Source organism: Rhamphochromis sp. 'chilingali' (genome assembly GCF_963969265.1).
Source record: "Rhamphochromis sp. 'chilingali' genome assembly, chromosome: 20".
Lineage (NCBI taxonomy): Eukaryota > Metazoa > Chordata > Actinopteri > Cichliformes > Cichlidae > Rhamphochromis > Rhamphochromis sp. 'chilingali'.
Window position 1 is genome coordinate 18,740,437 of NC_137947.1, and position 24,133 is coordinate 18,764,569.

General features: G+C 39.9%; 1 protein-coding gene across 1 annotated transcript in view; it reads left to right on the forward strand.

Moving 5' to 3' along the window:
• Positions 1-24,133, forward strand: part of LOC308388051 (protocadherin-15-like) — a 219,534-nt gene that overhangs the window by 149,907 nt on the left and 45,494 nt on the right. The window contains exons 21-25 of the mRNA XM_080868525.1: positions 2,891-3,196; positions 4,961-5,173; positions 8,922-9,038; positions 12,430-12,570; positions 13,898-14,010. Coding sequence (XP_080724651.1) covers positions 2,891-3,196; positions 4,961-5,173; positions 8,922-9,038; positions 12,430-12,570; positions 13,898-14,010 — 890 coding nt within the window. The remainder of the gene's footprint in view (positions 1-2,890; positions 3,197-4,960; positions 5,174-8,921; positions 9,039-12,429; positions 12,571-13,897; positions 14,011-24,133) is intronic.

Genomic DNA, 24,133 nt, shown 5'->3' on the forward strand with positions numbered 1-24,133 from the left:
TTATTTCTATGTCCACCTTAAGCCTGTGTGTAGGAAATCCCTTTGCTTTTTCTCGTTTATCTCCTTGGTTTAATCCCGTCACGGAGGAGTGACATTTTACTTATTTTCTGTGGAAGGAGCATATATTTGCATTTTTGGAGATCTTGCTCACTGAACATTATTTGAGCGAACATGCCCTTCAGGATGAGGGGCCTAAATAAACTCTGTCTGTAACGCAGATAGCGCAATTGTTAATTTTCTTCTCTTTTTTGTATTACATTAGGAGTCGTGTCTAAAGTAGTATTTGTTATTGCAGGAAAAGTGCAAATGCGTATATAATGATAACTGTGGGCTTTTAGCTTAAAATATAAATCACCACATTTCAGCAAAATGACATGTGCCATTTGCATTCCAGTTGACAAGAGGTGCAATAATAGATACCTTCATCACATTTGATATTAACCTTTTTAGCCACTTGGAATCATCAGTAATGTACAGCAGCAAGCATGAATACATTAGATAGAAATATGCAGGAGAACATTGTTTAACTGTGTGAGGTCAAAAGAAATTGAACAAAAATAATAGGTGGCTTGGTGTTTAATAATAGAGTTTATCTTAGATGAAAATGAATTTAGCTTCTGGCAGTTCGATACCTCTGCTGCATTGAGTTCATACACTGCGATGACACATGACATCTTGGCAAAGAAAATGGAAAAGAAGGGCAAAACAAATCTTACCATCCAGGGCATTGTCACTTAACATACATCGCTTAAACATTTCTCTATGTTTCATCATCTATCCTGACACACCAACCAATGTTTAGTAACTTGCAGCTTTCTTTCAGAAAACCTAGAAAACATCTTGTGATGTGGAGATTTTGTAGAAGCCTTGTACTGTGTGCATGTCTATAACTGTCTTGCGGAACAAATGCTCTCCTATCAAATCAGTAACCCACAGCTTACTGTCACATAATGTGCTAAGTGATAGAGGAGGGAAGGGTGGGATGCTGACTGCTGGCATAAGGCTTATTTGTTTCAACTGAAGTATTTCACATTCAAATCTGATTTCCACCAATAAAATTGGTTCGGTTTTCCTGTACTACTTTGAATTCACCTGTAGGAAGAAAGTTACAATCCAGCCAGCCACAAAGCTTTAGGCAATTGCCAACAGTGGAGATGATTGCAGTGGAAATGCATAATGCTGTTAAGTAGCTTATTGCTAGCCTTAAAGCATTTTGGATTATCGTTAGAGTAATTGGAGCTGGTTCCCACCTGTTCTTATTTTGTACACACTCATATAGACTGCAGATGATTTACCAGGTTATCACAACTGACAGCTTTGCCGGTTATGCTAATAGAGCCGTTTGTTCTGTGACTTACAAATCCTAACCATATAAGCCCATTCTATTTGCTCTTAGCAGGGAGTCATAATCTGAGCACGCAAATGACTGGAGGACAGATAGATTAGCGCTTGTGTCGCACACATCATGGAGGCATCATGAGAAATTGTTGCTAATTGGACAAGCTGTTGAAGATAGTTTATTTTTTACCACACAGATTCCTTGATAAAGTGAGTCTGATTGTTCGAGACATCTGAAAGAGATGCTACGCAGCTCTTTACTCTCCTCAAAAACACCCCTTAAGATTTTGTTGAGATGAAGACATCAGTGCTTGAATTTATTTTTAAAAATACTGTAGAGGACAGAGAACAGAAAAAAATAAGTGCAATAGAAGGGGGCAATTCAGAATGAATTTTAGGTTTCAACATTAATGATCCAGAACAAAAACAAAAAATAAATAAATCTACTAGACCCACACCAGCAGAGCACAAAGTAGACTCATTTCCCTTGTACTATATTAGAGGTCTGCGTGGGTCTGTTCTTTAAAACCCACCTACTCAAGCTGTTTTTGTGCTGAAGCCACCTGTACCTGCAGGATCATCTATTGCTCTCAGAGTCACTATATAGAGCCTGCCCACGAGCTCACAATTTAAAACTCGCAAGTTAGATTACTAAGAAATGCTGTCCAAATGTGTCCCCACAGAAACTGCTTCAGTGTGAAGAAAACTCATCATCTGGATCATATAATGTAATGCTGAGGTTGGAGTGGGTCTTGAAAACAGATACATAGCCATTAATATCCCAAATGCTAATTTAATGTAATGTTTTGTCATCTGTAACTTTAAATATACATATGCAACTCTGCAGTTCCCTGAAAAAAGCTGTTTCCTCCCTCAATTTCCACAGACTGTAAATATTTCAGATACTTTACTTAGTTGGGTTTTTGTTCTTGTTTTTTAAATATAGCCGCTGCTTTTATAGACACGGGCATATGTAATGACCCATGATTGGCTCTGTGGTATTTATTTGAACCCTGCATGATCATAATGGCATCACAGTAGCATTCCTTTGGGTCTTTAGTTCTCTGATAATTATTGTAATAATAATAAAAAAAATTTTTTTTAAAAGGAAAACCTCTGCATCTCAGTTATATAATCAGCTCTTCACATGATGTATTTGATGAATATTTCTCTCTTGGAGTATTGATATATGTAAATGGTTTCTCGTTGTTTCCCACAGGTTTTTCTAAAGCAGCTTCAGGAATGAAAAGAAGTGTATTGATTGCATTTCATTGATGGCTCATTTAACATAATATTAACTGCTTCCACCATTAAAATGTGGTAACTCGCTTTGGGTTTTGCGGCGTTTAATGTTAATTGTTTGAAATCAGCAAGAACAAAGGCTGCAAGTGTCAGAGATCAAATAACCCATGCGAGGTCAAAGAAAAGACTTCAATTTATGTGGGCGAGCCGCCTAGATATTATGATTCTCTGCATTTCTGCACTGAATAAACAAAGATAAGCATTAATCTTCCCATAACTGAGCCCTCTGATCATTTTATTTTTTTCCCAGGCCACAGATCCAGATGCAGGCGCTAATGGCCAGGTGCGCTACCGGATCGTGAATCATCCCGACTTGTTTACAATAAGCGCTAATGGAAGCATCTACACACGAGTGCCACTTGATCGGGAGTCAAGAAGTCAGTATGACTTGGTGGTTGAAGCCTCGGATGAGGCAGTAGACCCGCGACGGACCTCTTTCACTGTCTCAGTCCAGGTCACGGATATCGATGACAACAGCCCGGTGTTCTCCCAGCAGACTTATGTGGTGAATGTGCCTGAGAACAGCCCTGTGGGAACTGTAGTCCTGCAGCTAAGTGTAAGAACTTGATGTCCAAGCGATTTTCACTAAATGTCTCCTTTCCCCTGATGTATGGTACAGGTGTTTGTGTTAAAAAGGCTTTTGGAATCTTTTAACTTCAAGAGCTCGCAATTTAGCAGTTTAAAATGTCAAATGCTTCCAGACAGAGGCAATTATGCAGCCAGCAACATACATAATCTTTTATGCAGTGCGGTGACAGCTCTCTGCGCTTTTTTTTTTTTTAGAATAAAACTGAAAACATCCTCAAATCGTTGGCTTCAGAAGAGAATTGTTTTTCGATCCTTCACAACCAATGTTAATAGAATGTTTATTGTTTGTTGTGAAAGAAATTGAGAAAAACGTTTTCTTTTTTTTTTTTTCAATTGGTGTAATCTGTCTTTGGCATCGCTTCAACCCTGTCAAACAGCAGTGCATTTGTTTGCGCCGAAGTGTAGTGTCGAAAAACCCGGTGCACGAGGAGCAAACGCGAGCAGAGGGGCGAGTAATTGCTGGGATATTGTGAGTGACATCTCCCAGACGGGGATAAAGCTTGAGGGGGAGGGGGAGAAGAAGGGCAGGTGGGGGCCGAGGTCGAAGGGTGTGAGTGACAGTGGCACTGTGACACCATTAATCTCCTAGACGACACATTAACTCTGAGCGCACCAGGGTGGTTGGCAAAATACCTAAATAGCACAGGTGAGATAGAACAGAACAGAGTCTGTCTTAGTTTTTTTTTTTTAATCTCACACAAAAAGAAAGAAAAAGTGACTAAGATAAACTATATTGTATCAGATAGCTATGTATGTGGGTTCCTCAGTGCATATGTCTGTCTTCCCCTGAGGATGCAACCTATCAACTTTGAAGGTGTTCATAAAGGAATTTTTGTTTTTCAGATTTTCAAGACATTGGCCCTTTAGCAATAATCTTAAATGTTGTATTTCCACAGTTAAACTTACTTTAGTGTGTGTGTGTGTGTGTGTGTTAGTGTTTTCGTGCAGATGAGCATGTTTAAGTGCAGACCACACTTGGCACTCTCAATTCTGTCAGCTCTGAGGGTGTTAGCAATGCTATGAGAGTAACAAGAGTTCATTTCACGGCAAATTTTGATTTAGTTTTAGTCATAATATATGGCACCTGAATTGTATTAGTTTTAGTTGACTAAATATCATAAGGTTATGCTAGAAATAATAAATATAAAGTGTAAAGTTTTTCCTTAACATTAAATGCAAAATGTGTCCTTATGTCAACTCTTCTCTTCCTCTCAGTGTTGGCATTTTGTTGCTTTTGTGAAAAACAGGAAGCACAGGAGAAACAAGGTCACAAACATTCATGGTCTTAATACTCAAAGATTTCCGTTCGCCTCAGCTGCGCTTTGTGTTTACTCTTACTTAACAAATGTAATAACTCTTAAGTCTTCTTTTTGCTTATGAGTGAAATACTGCGTAAGTGGCTAATGAATCCCCCAAAAACATGTCCTGCATTATGCTGCATCTAATATATCTCCTATTGAAGCAGCCATCGCTCTACTTTGCAATTTGTGATTTAATGCAATGAGTTCTCCATAGTGATTTAATTTAATCAGTGTCTGATTAATGACTGATCCAAGTAGCTCCTACACTGTAAAAAAAAGGGGCATCACCATTCGTTGTCTATGGCCTATGCTTACCAGCTTATATGAAAGGTTCTGATTTTGAAATTATAATGTTAGGCTCGTCCTCTCTCCTCTTTCATCACCTTACTTTCTCCAGTGTTAATGCTTTCCTTTCCTCCTTCTCCTCCTAGGCGGTAGACTTAGATCTCTTCTCCAATGTCACTTATCGGATCAAGACTGAATCAGCCAGGCAGCTGTTTTCCCTGAACCCTGTAACAGGGGTGTTAGCTGTACTGCAGACCCTGGACTTCGAGTCCCTGGCTTCTTACACATTCCAGGTAGAAGCTGTAAACCAAGGAGGGGTCATGCCTCCTGGGCAAGCTACTGTCACAGTCCACATCATGGTAGGAGCCTCCAGATAACTTGTCTACTAAACCCTCCTGTGTGTTATTCTCCTTTCATCTTCCCGCACTGTCCCTCCGGATGTGCAGCACTGGCAGTGAATATGTAGTGAATTGTTAGCATAGTTTTACATTAGTAATAGCTTGCATAAGCCACAATTCAAAAGGGGATTGGAGAATAGAGACACATTACAGTATTGTACCTGCACTGCTTTGTGATGTTAAATTCAATTTAATGCCATTTATTGCAAACGCGACTGTATTCCCTTTGTAAACCACGTTTTGGCCTCCTGACCTGCTCGTCCTCTCAGCATCACCGGAAGGGGAAAAAAAAGAATTATGGATATGTGTTTCTGTCTGGCACACAGTGCTATCCCTGACTTGAATGACTCATTAACTTTGTGACAGCAATTATGTCAGGTTTTTCAGGAGCTTGTGTTCCCTTCCCAGCCTTTCAAGAGATTAACAGCTGAATCCCAACGAAAGGATTAGACACCTTGTATTGTGATACTGTTCATGTGTGTATGCGTGTGTTAATGGTCGTGCGTTTTAACTCTGAGGTATTCTTCAAAATGTGTTCACATTTATCTCTGTGTATGAATTCGGTCCACCCACAGTGACTGTCTCCAAGTCTGTAGAGTTAAGCTTTTGATATTCCACAGAATGAGAGCAAGTGCCTATCCAGCAGGCTCACCACATGGTCTGCCAACCTGTAGAGTGACTTTGTCCTCTGATAAGGAAAAGCTTTGTTGCATTCTTTTTGCTGTCACCCAGGAATGGTGTTTGATAGGATAAACATTGCACAGCTACTGATATCAAAGCAGCGACTGCTATTTCAAATGGCGGATATGAGTTAGAATGAGTCTAATGGATTCATACAGGCTTCCAGGGAACTAGGGATGGAGATAGAGTTGATTCCACTGATTTTACTTCCTTCCCCGTGTAACACACCCGGAGAGTTATTTGAAGTCATCTATGTTTGATTTTTTCCCTTGTATTGTTTTGTTATTGCCTCCTTTATCATATACTTTGCTGTGATGGATTAACTGCTTTCCTTGTGCTGCTGTTTTGAGTCTCCCAAAGTTTTTCCTTTTGTTTTTAACTTCATAAATGCACGTGTTTGTATGCGTGTGTGTGGCAAAAGTGTCGCATGTACTCTACACGTACATGTAGCACATACATATGTGCAGACACGGCTTCCTTGTGAACACTTGCAGCACAAGGATCAGACTTTGTTGTTCAAAGCAAGGGCTGTATCATAGATTTTCTGCTAGGAAACACTAAACCTGTGTATAGATCAAAGGGAGACTGCCCTCCACCACTGAGCTTATAGAACACATACTGTTGCCCATGGCTCAGCCAAAACAGAGGAAAGTAAAGAGAAAATTCAGGAGAAGGAAACATCAGGCTCCAGTAGTTATAATAGAGTTAAGCTATTCCTGAGAGAAATGTGAATGGCTTACTGAGTTTTTCATTTTCACACAGCAAAGCAAGGTTTGCATAGTTGACAAGATTTTCTTTCTTTGCAGACTCAAACATAGTAGAGCTTTGCTGTGCATTGTTAACTAGGAGAAGGTGATTAAAGCTGTGCTGTTATGATGACACTCTCACGTGTTCTAGGGAGCAATTAATAACTGAATGCTGATAAAACAGTTTTCTTTTTTTAAAATTTCTAAATGTTGGAACACAGATACTAGCCTGAAAGCTCAGCATACACATACACATTTACATAATGATCTGATTAAATATTATTGTTATTAAACTAAATTTTGCCATCATCTGTTATTCTCATCATTTGCTAGTGACAGTAAATGTTTTGTACCTATCCACTGTTAGCAGGTCCTGTAATGTTATCTAATAAAGGTAGTGGCTATTTCATTAATTAGTTAGAGTTAGTTTCTTTTGCCTTCCAAACTGCTTTAATTCTTCAAGAGTTTTGAAAAAGTTTTGAAAACATTCTTCAGGGATGTTTAGTCCAGAATGACATGATGACATTTCACAGGCTGCACGTCTATAATGTGAATCTCCTGCTCGTGTACCTTTGAGACGTGATGATGGATCAAAGCATCGCATCTCAAAGGTGTGCTCTTGCTTTGAAATCTGGTGACTGAGGAGGTCATTTGTCTAGAGTGAACTAATTGTCATGTTAAAGAAACCAGTTTGAGATGATTTTAGCTTTGTTTATGCTGCTGGAAGCAGCCATCACTAGATAGGTACAGTGAGGTTTTGAGAACATATTCCCATCGCCACCAGTATAATGAATTGTTGACACAAGGCAAGACAAATCGAGCCTTGTGTTATCCAGGGAAAATTCTGACCCTATCATTCAAATCAAAACAAAGCAGCATTTTTTTTCCAATCTTCAATTGTCCAATTTCAGTGAGCGTGTGTGAATTGAAGCCTTGGTCTCCTGTTCTTAAACTATAAAAGCTCAGATCAGGTACCACCCCAGCATTAAAAGCCCACAATGCATCACAGATGCTTTTCTGCATACCTTAGTTGTAACAAGTGGTTATTTGAGTTTGAGCCTGTAGTCTGGCCACTTTGCTCTGAGCGTTCACATCAACCAAACCTTTTCACCCAAAGAACTGCTGCTCACTTGATATTTTCCTCTCTTTTGAACCTTCTCTATAAACCCTAGAGATGGTTATGCAGTTAGTGGCAGTAAGTGTTGTCTGATAGAACCAACTATGCCATAATCTTCCCACTTCTGATGCTCATTTTGGACTTAAACAGGTCATCTTGAACATGTCTATATGCCTAAATGCGGCTGCTGCCATGTGACTGGCTGGTTTTTGTGAAGTTTAAAGCAGTTGAATATGTGTTCCTAATGAAATGACTGAGTATAGCATAAACTGTGTTTGTTTATCTGTGAAGTGAACATACTTGGATGAGATTTTCGCTTCAGATCAAACATTCTGGCACAGAGAAAAACAAGAAAAAACCTAGCCATTGTATTAGTTTAATTGCTAATGAAACATTTAATTTTCAGACAGCTGCTGTGCTGTTTTCACATGCCTTTATGTTGCACGTGGATGTATTCTGTTCACTATTAGGAATAGCGTAATACACACTATTGGGCACTGTTGGGCGTTACTGTTCTTAAATGAAGGTATTAAGTTAAGTGACTGAGCTGAGAGGTCTGCATAGTGAGCAGATATTACTCTGTTATCAAATACATAATAATACTTTGCTAATGTTAGATGAGCCTCTCCTCTGTATTACTGGCTCTAGTAAGTAAGCAAGTTGAAAAGACTTACTCTTTAGTTTTCTTATGTATGAAATCCTGACTGAGTTAATCTGTGTTTCAGCACTTCTAAGGCAAAAGCAAAAGTGCCATGGACTTGGCTGTTTGTTTGCTAATGATATGTCTTCTGGCGTAGGAAAAAAACACCAAATGCATATGTTAACAAGGCTACAAACTAGAGTTTATTTGGGGGACTTACTTGCTCTGCCAGGGGGCATTCTGAATTACTGAAGTGTTAACTGAAGTCAAGTAGAGCAGCAACTGCAAAATCTATCATATTATTAATTCACCATGCAAACAGCATTAGAAAACATAGTGGTGATAGAATATTGCTGAATTCATTTGACCCTTTCTATTCCCTTCTGCCTTACTCTATTAATACATGAAGTAAAAATACGTTTTTTGTTTTTTTTTTACTGATACCTGATGTGCTTTAACATATGAACTGCAATGTTTAGGTAAACAATGGCACTAAGATATTAACTGATCTGTGTTTCATTTCAGGACATGAATAATTTCTCCCCCATTTTTAAGCAAGACCTGTATAAAGGCATGGTGGCACCCAATGCAGAGAAAGGAACAGTCATTACCACAGTTTATGCTGAGGACCAAGACCCACCAGTGAGTACTGTTTGAAAAATGCTGTGCACATGTTATGATTAAGATATGCAACAGTGGAGAAAGAGATGAAAGGGGGGTGGGGGGCTTTGATTGATGATTTCAGACCTACATGTGTCTGTCAGAATGTCATTTCACATGATGCATTTAAAAGATGTTTTCAGGACCTCAGTGCTCTTATTAGAATTGCAGTGCTGTGTGAAAGTTTATTCCAAACCAACTCTAACTGCAAGGTGTGCATCTCCATTTGTATGAGTCATTCACTCGCCTCAGAGTGTCAGATTTCCTCAAACTTCTTTGCCTCACTATCTGAGCAGGATCTGTTGGGAGCTGTCTTAATATAGTCTGAAATCCAAGGAACATTACTCCATGCAGAAAAGAAATTGTGACAACCGGGGGAGACTGGAAATGTGTAGATAGTACAGTTTTTATGAATTCTTGTCTTAGTATTATTTAGCTGAGAAAATCTTCATATTTTATTGGACTTGGTCACCCAGCAGTGTTCTCGACTGCACTGGTTTATTCCTCTTGGCTTTTATGTGTGATTTTTATATTTAAAGCAACATTATCAAATTACTTCAGTGATCAAATTTGATTATTGATTTATCTTTAAAAACTTTCAGAGTCAAAAATAGAAATCTGAATTTCCTAGCGACCTCCTCGCCATGTGCTAGTCGTGTCCAGCTCTGGATGTTTTTTGGAAAGCAAACTTGATGCTTCTTATTAATAGCACAGCCGCTGGTCGGATCTCACCAGGTCTGAAGAATCTTGCATTCTCTCTGCAGCATGTAAGCACAGAGATACTGATTCCTGTCAGTGCCAGCTGTAGGTGGTTGAGCATCTCAAGAATGTCACAGATTGCACATCTTACCTTTCCTCCCAGAGAAAACACTCCCACATCCTGGGTTTCTGTCTCTCAGGAGGTACACCTGTCCATCAGATAGTTGATAGTGAACTCCTAAAATCCAAACCCTGTGTATCATCATTTGTAAAATGAAGTCTTGTTTTTTTCTTTCATGGTCACTATTTTAACTGACAAAGATCTAGCAGCACTAAAACACAGTTTGGAAATCATCCATATCTTCCCACAAAGTCATGGAGTGACATGGGAAAATATTTTAACAGAAAGAAGTGTTGGTTTACTAACAAGGGCTGACTAACCCAGTTTCTGTCATGGACACACCTGTTAGGTGGAAAGAGTCTAGTGATTTCTAAACATGCCAACAAATGTCCCTCTCTGTTAAGCAGGCTAGCAAAACCCTGCCAGCATAATAAAGAAACAGAATTGTCATGTCAATCTGACACATGTAAGTAATGAGTGTGTTTTGTGAAGGTTTTAATGCATTTCTCCTGAATGAGGTTTTCTTTTTTTAATTATTTTTGTAGAGGACATTTTGTACTTTGTTGTAAAGCTAGCATAATACCTGTCCACCTGCACCTTAGCAGAAGTGATACTAATGGGTTTTAAAAAGTAACTGCATTTTCTGCACACCACTCAACCCCATAACGTCAATGTTAATATCACCCTGAACGAGAGAGGAGATCACCATGGAGACAAATGTTCCAGTATAAACCTTTTATTCTTCAGGGGAAGATTTAAACAGTCTGTTATTTTTGAGTCTGTTGTTTTTTTTCTTCTGTGATTGGGTTGATCACGGCAGAGGCAGTTTTCTTCTTTTAGCGATTCCCATTTCCTCAGTAACCTTCTAGTCACTTACAAGTCAAATGAGTCATTTGTAATTTCCCAAAACCAACAAAATAAGTCGTATTGACGTGTTGACTTTATTACACTCTCGGATCAAGGCTTGCTTTTGTGTTGCCTGTCTCTGAAGCATTGTTCAGTGCCTCTCAGGGCTTCTGAGATTGATCAGTTTTAATGAATTTGCTATTTTTATGTTGAAGAGAATTAGAAATAAACACCCACACATCTTATTTTTAATTGCATTTTCTTCACTTGTTAAACAGTGAGGGTGATCTTTGTTCCCCCCCCCCCCCTCTCTTACTGCATTTGAGCATTGCTTGTCATGCATGACATTTTGGGCGCCTGTTTGCAATGTTAACGACAGTGAGTTCACTCAGGCGGTGTCTATAAAAAATTCATATCCCATGTGTAGAATGTCATACAAGACCAAGTGGTTGTGCAGCTGAACGTTTCTGTGGACACGGCAGACAAGGACAAATATTCCTGTAACAACACTCAACAGCTTACATATTTTTGTACATCTCTCCTGAGTTATGTGGAGCACCAATTGCTTTTAATTTCTAGTTTCTCGAGGAATATGAGGATATAAAGAAAAGCACTCTTTTCCAGTGAATAGTTTTGCTGTCTGGGTTTTTATTTTTATTCCTATTTATTTCTTTATTTAGCATTATGGTCTTATTTTTTTTTATTTCTGTTTATTTATAACAATATGGTCTTGATATTAACTTAGACACTTCAAATGAGAAATTATGGGCACAAAAAACAGATATTGGCAATACCAGAGCAAAGCTGCTGCCATCACTGCAGAGGTCTTACTACTGAAGTTAGTGGGGGATATTTTTTCCGTAATTGGTGGTCCTGGTCTGACATCTTTTCAATTAAATGTCAGAAAACAATCTGAAGAGCTTTTAGAGATTGGATTTTGTTTTATCCCCTTAGTGAATTCACTCAGATGGTTTTGTAACCTCTAGGAGACACATTTTTGTTAGTAAGCCTCCCAAGAGATACACTGCTACTACAAGCTTTACCTCTCTCTAGTTCCAGGTTTTACCCAGTCCTCGAGGAGCAAAAGCTGTTCAGCCAAAGAAGGAAAGCTTCAAGAAGATTATTAAAAATCAGACTCAGTTTTAGGTCCACAGGGAGGGAACTAGAATAAGATAAGCTATAGAGATGATTAGTAATCAGCAACCGTGGTTAATGTTAATCAGAGGTTCATATTAAAGTCCAGGCTGGCATTAATGAATGCAAAGTGTGTTACCTTGGAGACTAAAAAGATGAATTTATGAATTTTTCTTAATATTATTTCCAATTAGATTACTAGATTTGAACCAATGAATAACAATGATTTTATTTAGGAGTATCTGATGAGAACCAAATTATGAGGAAAAGCTCTCAGTTCTTAAAATTGACAAGAACTATTATATTAGAACTATTATAGCAATTTTTTTTAAACATAAGCCACTGCAGTTCTGTTGCATAATAAAATAACAAAATATAACATTTATGAGTCGTGTTGCTAAGCAAGTACTTTTACTAGTCCTTTATGACCTGACTGCATTTTGTATCAGATTACCCTGAAGTACTCTGTTTTCATCATCTTTCTTTTCATTTGAATATGTAAAATGTGGGGTCCAGATAAGTGGATTGTTATTGCATTGATATTGTTCGTGCTCTTCTTTCTCCTTCCTCCAGGGTACTCCGGCCAGTTTGGTTCGCTACAGAGTGGATCTGAACAGATCGCCATACAGTGGGAGTATTTTTGATGTGGAAGCAGAAACGGGGAGAATTATCACTAAGGTCAACCTCAATGAAGAGCCCAGTGTCACCTTTAACGTGAGTGACAGCCATTATGTCAGCAGAGGTGGTGATGAGGTCCCTTTGCTTAAAGTGTCAGTGTCACTTAATGGTTGCAGAGATGAGGCAGAAAAAAAGATGTGCTGTTTAAGCTTTTAAAGGAGTTAAAGCTGAATTATGTTTGGGTGGGTGGTATGTGTTATTGTGACATCTGTATGAATGCCTGGACCCAAGGTTTCATTTTAACAGGATGACCACTGCTATTTACCTTACCTGTCAGTGCCTTAAATGTTGTGGTTGAGTAGTTTATAGCACATAAGACAACCGGTGTGCTAGTGGCAGTAAACGGTGTTTAGTTATGATTATCAGCTGAGTGATTGTGAGAAATATGATATAAGATACAGTGGCGGTGCTGAAAGCCTGATTATTACAGGACAGTATATAACTGGGGAAATAGCCAGTGATTGTAATTCATGACTGACATAATTCTGCTTTAATACTCTACTCAATAAAGTAGCACTTTATTTGGCTGATAAAAAAGCCATAAAATCTATTTAAAAAGATATTTATTGGCTTAAAAAATTCACAATAATTTGACACGTCGAGTTAGTAATGACGTGATATAACATGTAATCATGACGTGATTGCAGCAGTGGAACTGACAATTGATTATAATGGTATAATGATAAAATCATCATAGTCATAGTGCTGTCTTTTGTCTGTCTGACTTGTTTTAAAGTGATACAAGTTCCACTAAATTTTAGTGGGTTAGAAATGTGTGTAGTCTTTTTTTAAAATGATACTTTAAAATCAAATAACGTTTTGATTTTAACTAACTTGTCTCTGTGACAAATAATATAGAGTTTTCTAGATAAAACAAATCCCCTCCCAGGCATTTTACATAGAGCTATTTTTAACAATTTCCAGTGACTTTACATAGGCTTGTGGTTGTGAACACTTGAGCATGCGCTGCAGCATATTGTGCCCTAATCTGTCTTTTTTTTCTTTTACTTACACTCTTTTTTTTTTCTTTTTTTTTTTTAAAAGAAACAACATTTTTATGTTCATTCTCTTTCAGCCCCACCCTCCCTTCCCCCCCTTCCCCGAGCTCCTTTCTCCACAGTCTATGAATGTAGATCAATACGTTCATTCTCACTCTCTGGGAGCTTTGCAGCCTGCTCGCCACAGCAGATTTGCCGTTGTGTCTTTATTAGGATGCCGAACATGTTTGCAAAAATGACTGGCAATCCCCAAAAAAGGAATTATTTGTGCAGAGAGCAGACGTTGAGGCTAAAAAAATGTATTAATTTAGTGCTTGCATTTGCATGTGTCTTTTGTTCACATGTTTTCTCTTGCTCCACTGCAGCTCTTTGTGATAGCCTATGACAATGGGGAGCCAGTGATGTCTAACAGCACTTTGGTGGAGATCACAGTCCTTCAGCCTTCTCGCATCCCAATCTTCACCCAGGAAGAGTACACGTAAGTCTCCTTGACACGGCTGTTGATGTAGCTGCCTCCAACCTGTAACTTCACACACCAAAGAGCAGTTTAGGCTGTAGTGCCAGACAGGGGCAATAGGTGTAAAACGCTGGAGAAAGTGGACAAGAACACCTGAAGACACATTTGTGTCTGTGGTCACATCACATTCATCTTCCCCAATATTCTGATCAATATTTAAGCAGTTGGTGATATGCACAAAGGGTTTGAGGTCACAATTTCATGAACATTTATAACTGTGTTAATGATGGCTTTACAATACATGACAATTTTATTTATATAGCACATTTAAAAAACCACAGGTATGCCAAAGTGCTTCACAGAACGAGTTAGAGCAATAATAAATACAAATACAAATAAAATATACTAACAGGCGGGTCACATAACTAACCAATAATACACCAGGCATAGTAGGCACAACCCGAAAGGCTGAAAGTTAAAACATTATAAATATTAATAAAGCGAAAAAGATAACTTACAGTACACCAAAAATGCGGGCTCTAGGAGGCGGGGAAAGCAAGGCTAAACAAATACGTTTTTAATCGAGATTTAAAAGATTGAATTGAATCAGACGCCCGAATAGCTAGAGGGAGGTTATTCCAGAGGTAGGGTGCGACAGCGGTGAATGCCTGGTCACCTCTGGTCTTGAGCCGAGATCTAGGTCGCACCAGGAGCATTTGGCCCGCTGATCTAAGCGCTCTCCCGGGGATATAAAAGCTGAGGAGATCCGTTTGCGTTATTGTTCTCATGTCATGAATATTCTGCAAAGAGGTATCATTTCTAATACGGCATCTCCCAGCTCCATGATGCTCTTCTCTGTGCTTGACTGATCACTGAGTTTTATGTATCAATATATATTAGAGCTGCAGGGTAGATGCTGCATATCATCGCTGCTGTAAATCACATTTGTGTCTGTCTGTGGGAGAAACAGGGCTTTCCTCTGAGTTTATTAAGAGTCTCTTTTGACAAGATCAACCACTTAGACTGTTAAACTTGCAGAGGAAGATGCAAGATGAGAAGACATAATCTACAGTGGCCTAAGATGACTAGTGGATTCGCATACAATATACCCTCTATAGACATGCTCATCTACAAGGTTGGGTGGGCTGATAATACTCTGACTCAGAAGGAGGCCAAGAAGTCATACATAATTGAATTATATAAATGTAATTAGAATTAAACTATAATTCAAAATAAACATGGATTATTAACCTGCCAGCTGACACTGCTGAGAAAAGTATTCTTTGATGAGGGCAAACTAGTGTTAACGGTTGTTTTTTTTGTTTTTTTTTATTTATTTATTTTTTTGCCGCTGTAGGTCAAGTTCTGCAGCATTCAGACTGTGAAGCGTTAAGGTCTGATGGCATAGTTACCTGGCACATTGCGGTCATTAGGAGCTTAAAGTAAAGCTTGTTTTAAGTGGATTGATTTACTAGCTTCTATGTCAGTTAGACTAGGGAGTGTTGGCAAGACTGTCTTCTGCAACAGAGTTCGGTAGGCCTTTATGCATAAGACAGGGAAAAGTAAGTCCTCACCAACCTGTCAACGCAGCACTTTAGGTTTTATTTCATTGTTTGTGCCTGGCTTTGTCTTTCAGCCTATCTCACCTTTGGTAATTTGTACCTGGTAGAGTGTGTGTATATGTGCATTCCTCATATGGTTCAGTGTGTGCACACCAAATAAATAATTCCCTGATGGTTTATAATCCAGCACTTTGTGTGTGTGCTCACGTTCCTCCGTTGCTCAGCTTTATTCAATGATTGATACACAGGCACAGCAACATAGCTGTTAAAAGGCTATTGATTAATGCTTTGAATAAGTGGTATGTCTGAAGCACACTCAGAAGGTCGAGACCACAGGCATAGACCTCTGTAGGGTTTCACATTAACAATGCTAACCAAACGCAGTGGAAGGCCTGCTGTAAATTATGAGCCGTGAAAGCATTAGCCAGGTGCTTGAGCCTCTCCTGCTGGACAAGGTTCTCTCCAGTGAAGAGTATCCAATCTGCTCACTCGCAATGATCTGTCTCCTCATTCCCAGTCACTCTGTCTCTCCACATTGTCCTCCCCCCCCAAGGAACCTTCTGAACACAAATCACTTTCTAAATGTCCACTGAAGATCTCGTCTGTCTCTGTGAAGGCAGTTAGTTATAGCAGCAATCAGGTGAGCTATGCCTACAGCACCAAAGCACACAATTAAAACAACTCTGCAGGGCTTTGGCTGACTTAATGATTTTTTTCTACTGCTTTATGGTTGGTCTCCTCCATCTGTCAGAGGGAAATGAGAAGCTCCCAGTCAATGCTGGATAAAATAAATGGCTTATGCCGTAGTTGCTGCTTTAGCGGCATGTTACCACTTGCTTTTCAGAAGAGTTTAGATAAACATCTTGTTGTTTTTGTCTGTCTGAAATGTAGATAAAAGCATTATCTCAATATTTACTTAAACCTATATCTACTATGAAGCCATTTTCTCGACGCAGTACGCAGTTTAGTGTTTTCTTATTGAAATATGTAAGACTATCCCCGAAGGTCTTGCTGGATGCTGAGTGGGAACATGTGCTGCTCTATAACTTGTGTGTACCTTTCAGCACTGATCATGCCTTTCCAGATGTGCAAGCTGCCAATTCCATAAGCACTGGTCCACCCACATAGAGTTGTGGGCTTTTGATCTGAGAGCTAATAACAAGCCACATGGTTCCTTCGGCATCAGTGTTTTAAAAAAAAAAAAAAAAAAGTTGTGATTCGTTTGACCAGAGACCAGTTTCCATTTTGCCTCACTCCCATTTAAATGAGCTTTGGCCCAGAGAGGATGATGTTTCTGGACCATGTTTACACATGGCTTCTTCTTTTCATGAGAGAGCTTTAACCTGTAACTGGGAATAGCATGATAAATGGAGTTCACAAATAAGAATTTGTGGAAGTTTTCCTGATCCCATGCAGTGATTTCTGTGACAAAATTGTACGTTTTCAATGATTTGTTTTCATTTTAAATGATCATATTATGCCCTGTAGATGATGAGATATTCTAGTTTTCACAATGTCATGTTGAGAAACATTATTCTCCACAATTTGTGTATGAAGTTCTTTGCAGATGATGAACCTCTGTCCATCTTCATATTAGAGAAACTCTGCCTCTTTAGGATGTTCTTTTTCTACCCAGTCATGTTACTGATCTTGTGCTAATTAACCTGTTTGGTTCAAAAATGTTCCTCCACCTGTTTTCATTAGTACAACTGACTTTTTCAGGCTTTTTTTTTTGCTCCTTTTTGAGACATATTGCTTGCCATCAATTTAAAAATGAGTCAATATTTTTCATAAAATAGTAAAACGTGTCAAATGGCTATTTTTAAAATATGGTTTTTATAAGATTTTGACATTCTACACAGAATCTCAAAGTTATTGGAACTGAGATTGTATATTAAACTTTATCTTTTTCCCTTCTCATCCTCACTTTCTCTTCTCAATCACACACAGCAGATTTTCTCTTCTTTTTGCCTTCTGAACTGTCAGACATCAGTTCCTTGCTGACTTGTTGATTCAGCAACTGGAATGATGTAATTACTATGCTTTAGTTTTTCAAGGCAACAGGATGAGTATTTGACACTGTTTAAATATATTATATGCTTGAACTAATTCTCTATTCATTTAAGGCTTTCCAGTGTGTTTTTATGTGAAAGATTGTGAAGAGATTAATTATATCAATGTGAATGAGCAGACAATGATTTTGCTCAGGTTTTTTGGGTGATAAAGATTTTTCTGGAGCTCTATCATTAAATCAGAGTGAATGGCTCCTTTAAATGGAACTCACGCACACAACCCTTTAGGGAAGTCTTTAGCACTGGGCACATGGGAAGCAACTGAATATTTACTGAATATATTTTTTCTCTCTCTGTGTGTGTGACTAGAGAGGAGGGCTAAGCTGCTATCTAACATGGACCCACTATGTGAATCCTCCTTCTTGTACTGAGGCTACATCTCTGGCCCTATGTTACAAACCTGTGATCTGAGCAGTTTCCCGTGCTGCTTATCTCCCCCACGGCACTTCACCTTCTAAATCTACTCTAGATCACATGAGACTTTTGCCTCACTGCTTCTGAGTATGTCATTTTGCTCTCCTCCACTTCATCCTCCTCCCTCCCCCCTACCTTGCCGAGCTCGCACATCCCCCGAATTTTTCTTCTCAGCTTATATCTCTGTCCGTTTCTTTCTCACTTTCTCTTCCCTTTGCGTCTCTCCTCATTTTATAGTTCTTCATTTTCTCCTCAGCAAAGGGATGTATTTCTGTAAATGTCAGCTGTCACTTTGGTGTAAGTTATGTGCTCATTATAACTAAATGCTCATTGCATATATGTTGCATTACTAAACATGTAATGCTATTTGTTTCCAGGTGTTATTTTAAGCACATGTCTCTGGAAATAATTGTGTTTTTCTAGCAAATATTCAGTTTTATACAGAGTATTTTCCTTCTACTTTGTGTTGTATCAGAAAAATAACTATCATAAATGATATACATTTCATTCTACCTGCACACTTTCCAGGAGATTGCAATAGTTGGCCTTTTTTACTAAATGGAAAGAATATCATGTGGCCGTTATGCAATACCTGTCAATAAATAGTTTAGTAATCTTGGTGAGAGCACTACAGCACATCATCAAGCAATGCTCTTATTTTTAATGCTAGCACAATGAAGAGTGTCAACATTATCACAATAAACAACATAGTGTCACTGCTTGTGCTTGCACCCACATTCCCACCTCAAGTAATTAAACCATTACACAAAGTGGCAGTATGCTAAATTTACATGTGTGCATATCCTTTATTTGCATAATGTAAATGAACGTAAAAACACTTTTAAACACTCAACCTTATATAAAGTTACTGTTGTTGTACTTTTCCTTTTATAGTTGATTTTCAAAAAGTTTCAGTCCAGTACCTGAATATTTTCAGGGAATTTTTGTTATTTAAGCTACTAAACACTGACCTGTGAATCATTCAAGCTGACTAAAGGCACCAAAGTTAAGGGCTGACCCAGGGAATGTAGGAAAAGAAATTTTAGGCACATTGTCACCAGCAGCTTGTCACAAAACCACACAATATGCTCCTATTTCTCTAGTTGAACCCGTGAAAATGGCAAAGACTACCTAGTTTGGCAGGAATTAAATAGTTCTTTATGCCTGTCAAACTGGCATAAAATGCTATACTAGGTATTTCCCAAATACCAAGTACCTATACTAGGTGACTGTCAAAGAGCTGTTAGCTGACAACTTGGCATATCTCAGCATGCTGTGCGTTGTAGAGGACAAGAAGCAGCATTAGGCCTAAAAGGAACTAACAACAGCAGATGAACGCCGTGTCTTTAAGAAATAAAGGGAAACATTGATTGTTACTGTACTACTGGACCTGAGACACCTGAGACTGGTCCTTCGGTTGATCCATCTACTGTCAAGGAAACAAAACAGGGTGCCAAATAACATAAGCCCTTAGAGAGATAGTCAGAGGCAGCAGTTCTTATGCAGTGATGAATCTAAATTTGTAATTTCTAGTTCAAAGTGTCATCAGCATACACACAGGAGTTCAGGAGAGAGATACAACAGTGAATGTCTACAGCTGTCTGTAAAACATAGTGGAAGCTCTGTTGTTAACTGGGGCTGAATTTATGCCAGTAATGTGTAGGGATGGGTATCGTTTAGGTTTTATCCGATACCAGTACCAAACTGATACTTTTGAAACGGTGCCGGTGCTTAAACGGTGCTCAAACCGGTGCTTAAAGAATGGAGAACACAAAATTGGTCCAAAAACCTCTAATGTTCAGCTGTTTTTTTTGTAAAAAGATATCAATGTTAGCCTTTTCTGCAGCTATAGGGCATATATGGTATCACTCTTGGATGGAAGCAGTGCTTAAACAATGGAAAAAACGCAAACTGTGTCCTAAAACCTCTCATGTTTAACTGTTTTCCACTTTTTCTTTGGTCATTTTAGCCTTTTTGGCCAGGGTGAAGGGAGTATCTGCCATCAAACAAGAAGACAGCTGCATGTAGCTATGATGGTGTTTGCTAGTTCACCTTACATGCATTAATGTAATAACGCGGTTAACCTACTCAACGTAAATTACACACGAACAACATTAAGCTACTCACGCAGAGAAGAACGGCTGCTGCTGCCATCATCATCCGTCATCATTTCTGGCAGGGCTACGGGCCAGGACTCTACTCTTCGGGTTTTTGGGGGATGTTGCTAACTCCAGGTCCGATAACAGGCACCACACCCGCAGTACATGTGCTCGGTGTGAGGTCTCGCAGCAAGCTATCAAATACGGCGCATTTCTCGGCTTTTAAAAAAACGCTATGCGTCGCCAAGTGTTTCATCAGATTCGAGGTGTTACCTCCAGTATCAGCTTAACTTAAACTCCCGGAGAGCAGCCATTTGGCTTTTCTACCTTTAAAACCCGGAGAGCAGCCAAATGGCTGGTAGGCTTTTAGCTAAGCTTTAGCTTCAGCCAAGTGGAAGCTAAATTGGCTAGTCATTCATATGTATATTAGGTTGTTACCTGGGAATTCTGGAGGGAGGGGAGTGGGGGTATGTGATTGAGGGGGTGGGGGAGCTGCTAAAAGCTGTGAACTTCCTTTTGTGTTTCATCTTGATGCATTCTCAATCATCCAGGGAAATAAATCTCCAAAAGTCACCAACTTGGAGTGTTTCAGTTTGCCATCTTAGGGAGAAATCAACACACATGGGTGTATGTCCTTTGTTGCTGAGATTTATTGATAAAAACAGTACAAAAAACCAACCATTTGTACACATATTTACAAATGGCCTGCTGAGTGGTGCATGGAGCATGTTCATTGGTTCATGGACCTCCCTGAACTAATGGCATTTATTGCAATTGTCATCTTGCGGGTGGTTAACAGGGTTCCATCTCTAAATGACTGCTGGTCAGCAAACCTGGGAAACCCACAGATAATTGGAACTATGGCACGAAACCGCTTCCAAGACATCATGCAACACCTACGCTTTGATGACAAGTCCACCCACAGTGATCGAGCAAAGACTGATAAGTTCGCTGCAATTTCCAGTGTGTGGGGATCATTTGTCACCAACTGCATCACGTGCTACAACCCTGGTCTACATATGACCGTTGATGAACAGCTTTTCCCATCAAAGACTCGGTGCTGTTTCCTGCAGTATATTGCAAGTAAACCTGACAAGTTTGGGATCAAGTTTTGGGTGGCTTGCGACCTAAAATCCAAGTACATTTGCAATGTCTTCCCATATCTTGGCAAGGACCCCAATCGTCCCACTGGGGAGAGACTTTCTGAAAATGTAGTAATGAGGCTGATGGAACCATTCCTAGACAAGGGCAGAAATGTTACCACGGACAATTTTTTCACATCGCTTTCACTTGCGCAAAAACTTCTTAGACGGAAAACCACCATCCTCGGCACAGTCAACAAGATTCGCAGGGAAATTCCTCAATCCACTCAAACCCCCACTCCCCTCCCTCCAGAATTCCCAGGTAACAACCTAATATACATATGAATGACTAGCCAATTTAGCTTCCACTTGGCTGAAGCTAAAGCTTAGCTAAAAGCCTACCAGCCATTTGGCTGCTCTCCGGGTTTTAAAGGTAGAAAGGTAGAAGCCTGGGGGTGCTACTGTTAAAGCACTTGTTGCAGGCTGCTGAGTTTGCGTATTTTGCTATGAAGTACAGCCAGACTTTCGACCGCTTCGCCTTGGGCATTTTTAATCTGTAGCTCTGCTCTAAAAGAACCTGGGCCCGCCTACTATCCTCGGAAACGTAAAATGATTGGCTAGAATCTAGCTGAGATGTGATACGTATCACATGTGATACGTATCACATCTCAGGAAAAAAAAGCACCGAAATAAAGCACCGAAATGTGCGCTGCTTTTTGGTCTGGTTACTACCATTTATGTCAGAACCGGTGCCATCATGGCACCGGATACCAGTACCCATCCCTAGTAATGTGGGGGGTCTTGTCAAAATTGCTGGAATTTTGAATGCAGAAAACTATCTTTAGCGTTGAATCCACCGTATCATACAATCTGGAAAACCTCTGATTGGCAACGGCTTCATTTTTCACAATGACAATGATTTGAAACACACTGCCCATGTAGTAAAAGCATACCTGGATAGAAAAACACATAATGGAACACCATCAGTCATGGATTGCCTCCCGTCAGACCATGGACCTCAAGATTATTGAACCAGTCTTGAGAGAGAACAGAATAAAACGCCTCCAGCATCCAAAGAAGAGCTTTGAATGTGTTTTTCAAGAAACCCGGAGAACTATTTCTGAAGACTTATCTAAGAAATAAAAAGAAAGCCCACCTAAGAGAATTCAGGGTGTGTCGAACAATGATGGTGTTCATACCAAATATTGACTTTCAAGCTCATTAGTTCTTCAAACCCTGTCTTTCTTTTATATACAGTATTCTCATGTATGTTTGAACAGATTTCAATAATTCACTACACCTATTTTCCATTTTTCTAGCAAAATATAAAGAATTTAGCTATGGCTCAAGGCTTAAGCACAGTCCTTTACAAACAACTTTGTACAGCTTTGAAACATAACTTTTCCCTGTTTCTTCATTAGACGTTGTTACTCTGGTCCTTAATGTGAATGTCAGTGGTAATAAGATAAGATAACCTTTATTAGTCCCACACGTGGGAAATTTGTTTTGTCACAGCAGGAAGTGGACAGTGCAAAAGTTATGACGCAAAAATTAGAATACAATAAGAATAATTACAGTACACAGCTGTACAGAATAGAATAAAATAATATACTATATACAGTAGAATAAAATAGAATAAAAATATACAATAAGATAAAAATAGAATACGAATGCTATATACAACTGAGTAAAAATACAACGATGCCAGAAAAGATTATTGCACTTAGTGTTATTGCACATGTGTGGATGTGTGTGTTTGTTCAGTTAAAGTCTTTGTTGTGGAGTCTGACAGCAGTGGGGAGGAAAGACCTGCGAAATCTCTCCGTCCCACACCGTGGGTGCCGCAGTCTCCCACTGAAGGAGCTGCTCAGTGCTGTCACAGTCTGCTGCATGGGGTGGGAGACGTTGTCCAACAGGGATGACAGCTTAGCCGCCGTTCTCCTGTCACTCACCACCTCCACTGGGTCCAGAGGGCATCCTAGAACAGAGCTGGCCCTTCGGATCACCCTGTTCAGTCTCTTCCTGTCCCCAGCAGAGATGCTGCCGCCCCAGCAGACCACACCATAAAAGATAGCAGAGGCCACCACAGAGTCATAGAAGGTCTTCAGGAGTGGGCCCTCCACTCCAAACGACCTGAGTCTCCGCAGCAGGTACAGCCTGCTCTGCCCTTTCCTGTAGAGGGCGTCTGAGTTATGAGTCCAGTCCAGTCTGTTGTTCAGATGAACACCAAGGTACCTGTAGCTGTCCACAGCCTCAATGTCCATACCCTGGATGTTCAGTGGTTGCAGTGGAGAATGCTTGTGCCTGCGGAAGTCTACCACCAGCTCCTTGGTTTTACTGGCGTTGATCTGGAGGTAGTTCAGCTGGCACCAGTCCACAAAGTCTTGAGTCAGTCCTCTGTACTCCTTGTCGTCCCCATCAGTGATGAGGCCGACTATTGCAGAGTCATCAGAGAACTTCTGCAGGAAGCACTGGGTGGAATTGTGGGAGAAGTCTGCAGTGTAGATGGTGAAGAGGAACGGAGCCAGAACCGTTCCCTGTGGGGCCCCCGTACTGCAGACGACCCTGTCCGACACACAGCCCTGAGTCCTCACATACTGTGGTCGGTCGGTGAGGTAGTCCAAAATCCAGGTAGTGAGGTGATGGTCCACTCCAGAGTTCTCCAGCTTGTCCTTCAGAACCGAGGGAAGAATAGTGTTGAAGGCACTGGAGAAATCAAAGAACATGATTCTCACAGTGCTTCCAGCGGTCTCCAGGTGAGCGAGGGAACGATGTAGGAGGTGAATGACGGCATCATCCGCGCCAATGCCAGGCTGGTAGGCAAACTGAAGTGGGTCCAGTGATGAGCTTGTTAGGCGCCGAAGCTGAGCCAGGACCAACCGCTCCAGGGTCTTCATCAGGTGGGATGTCAGAGC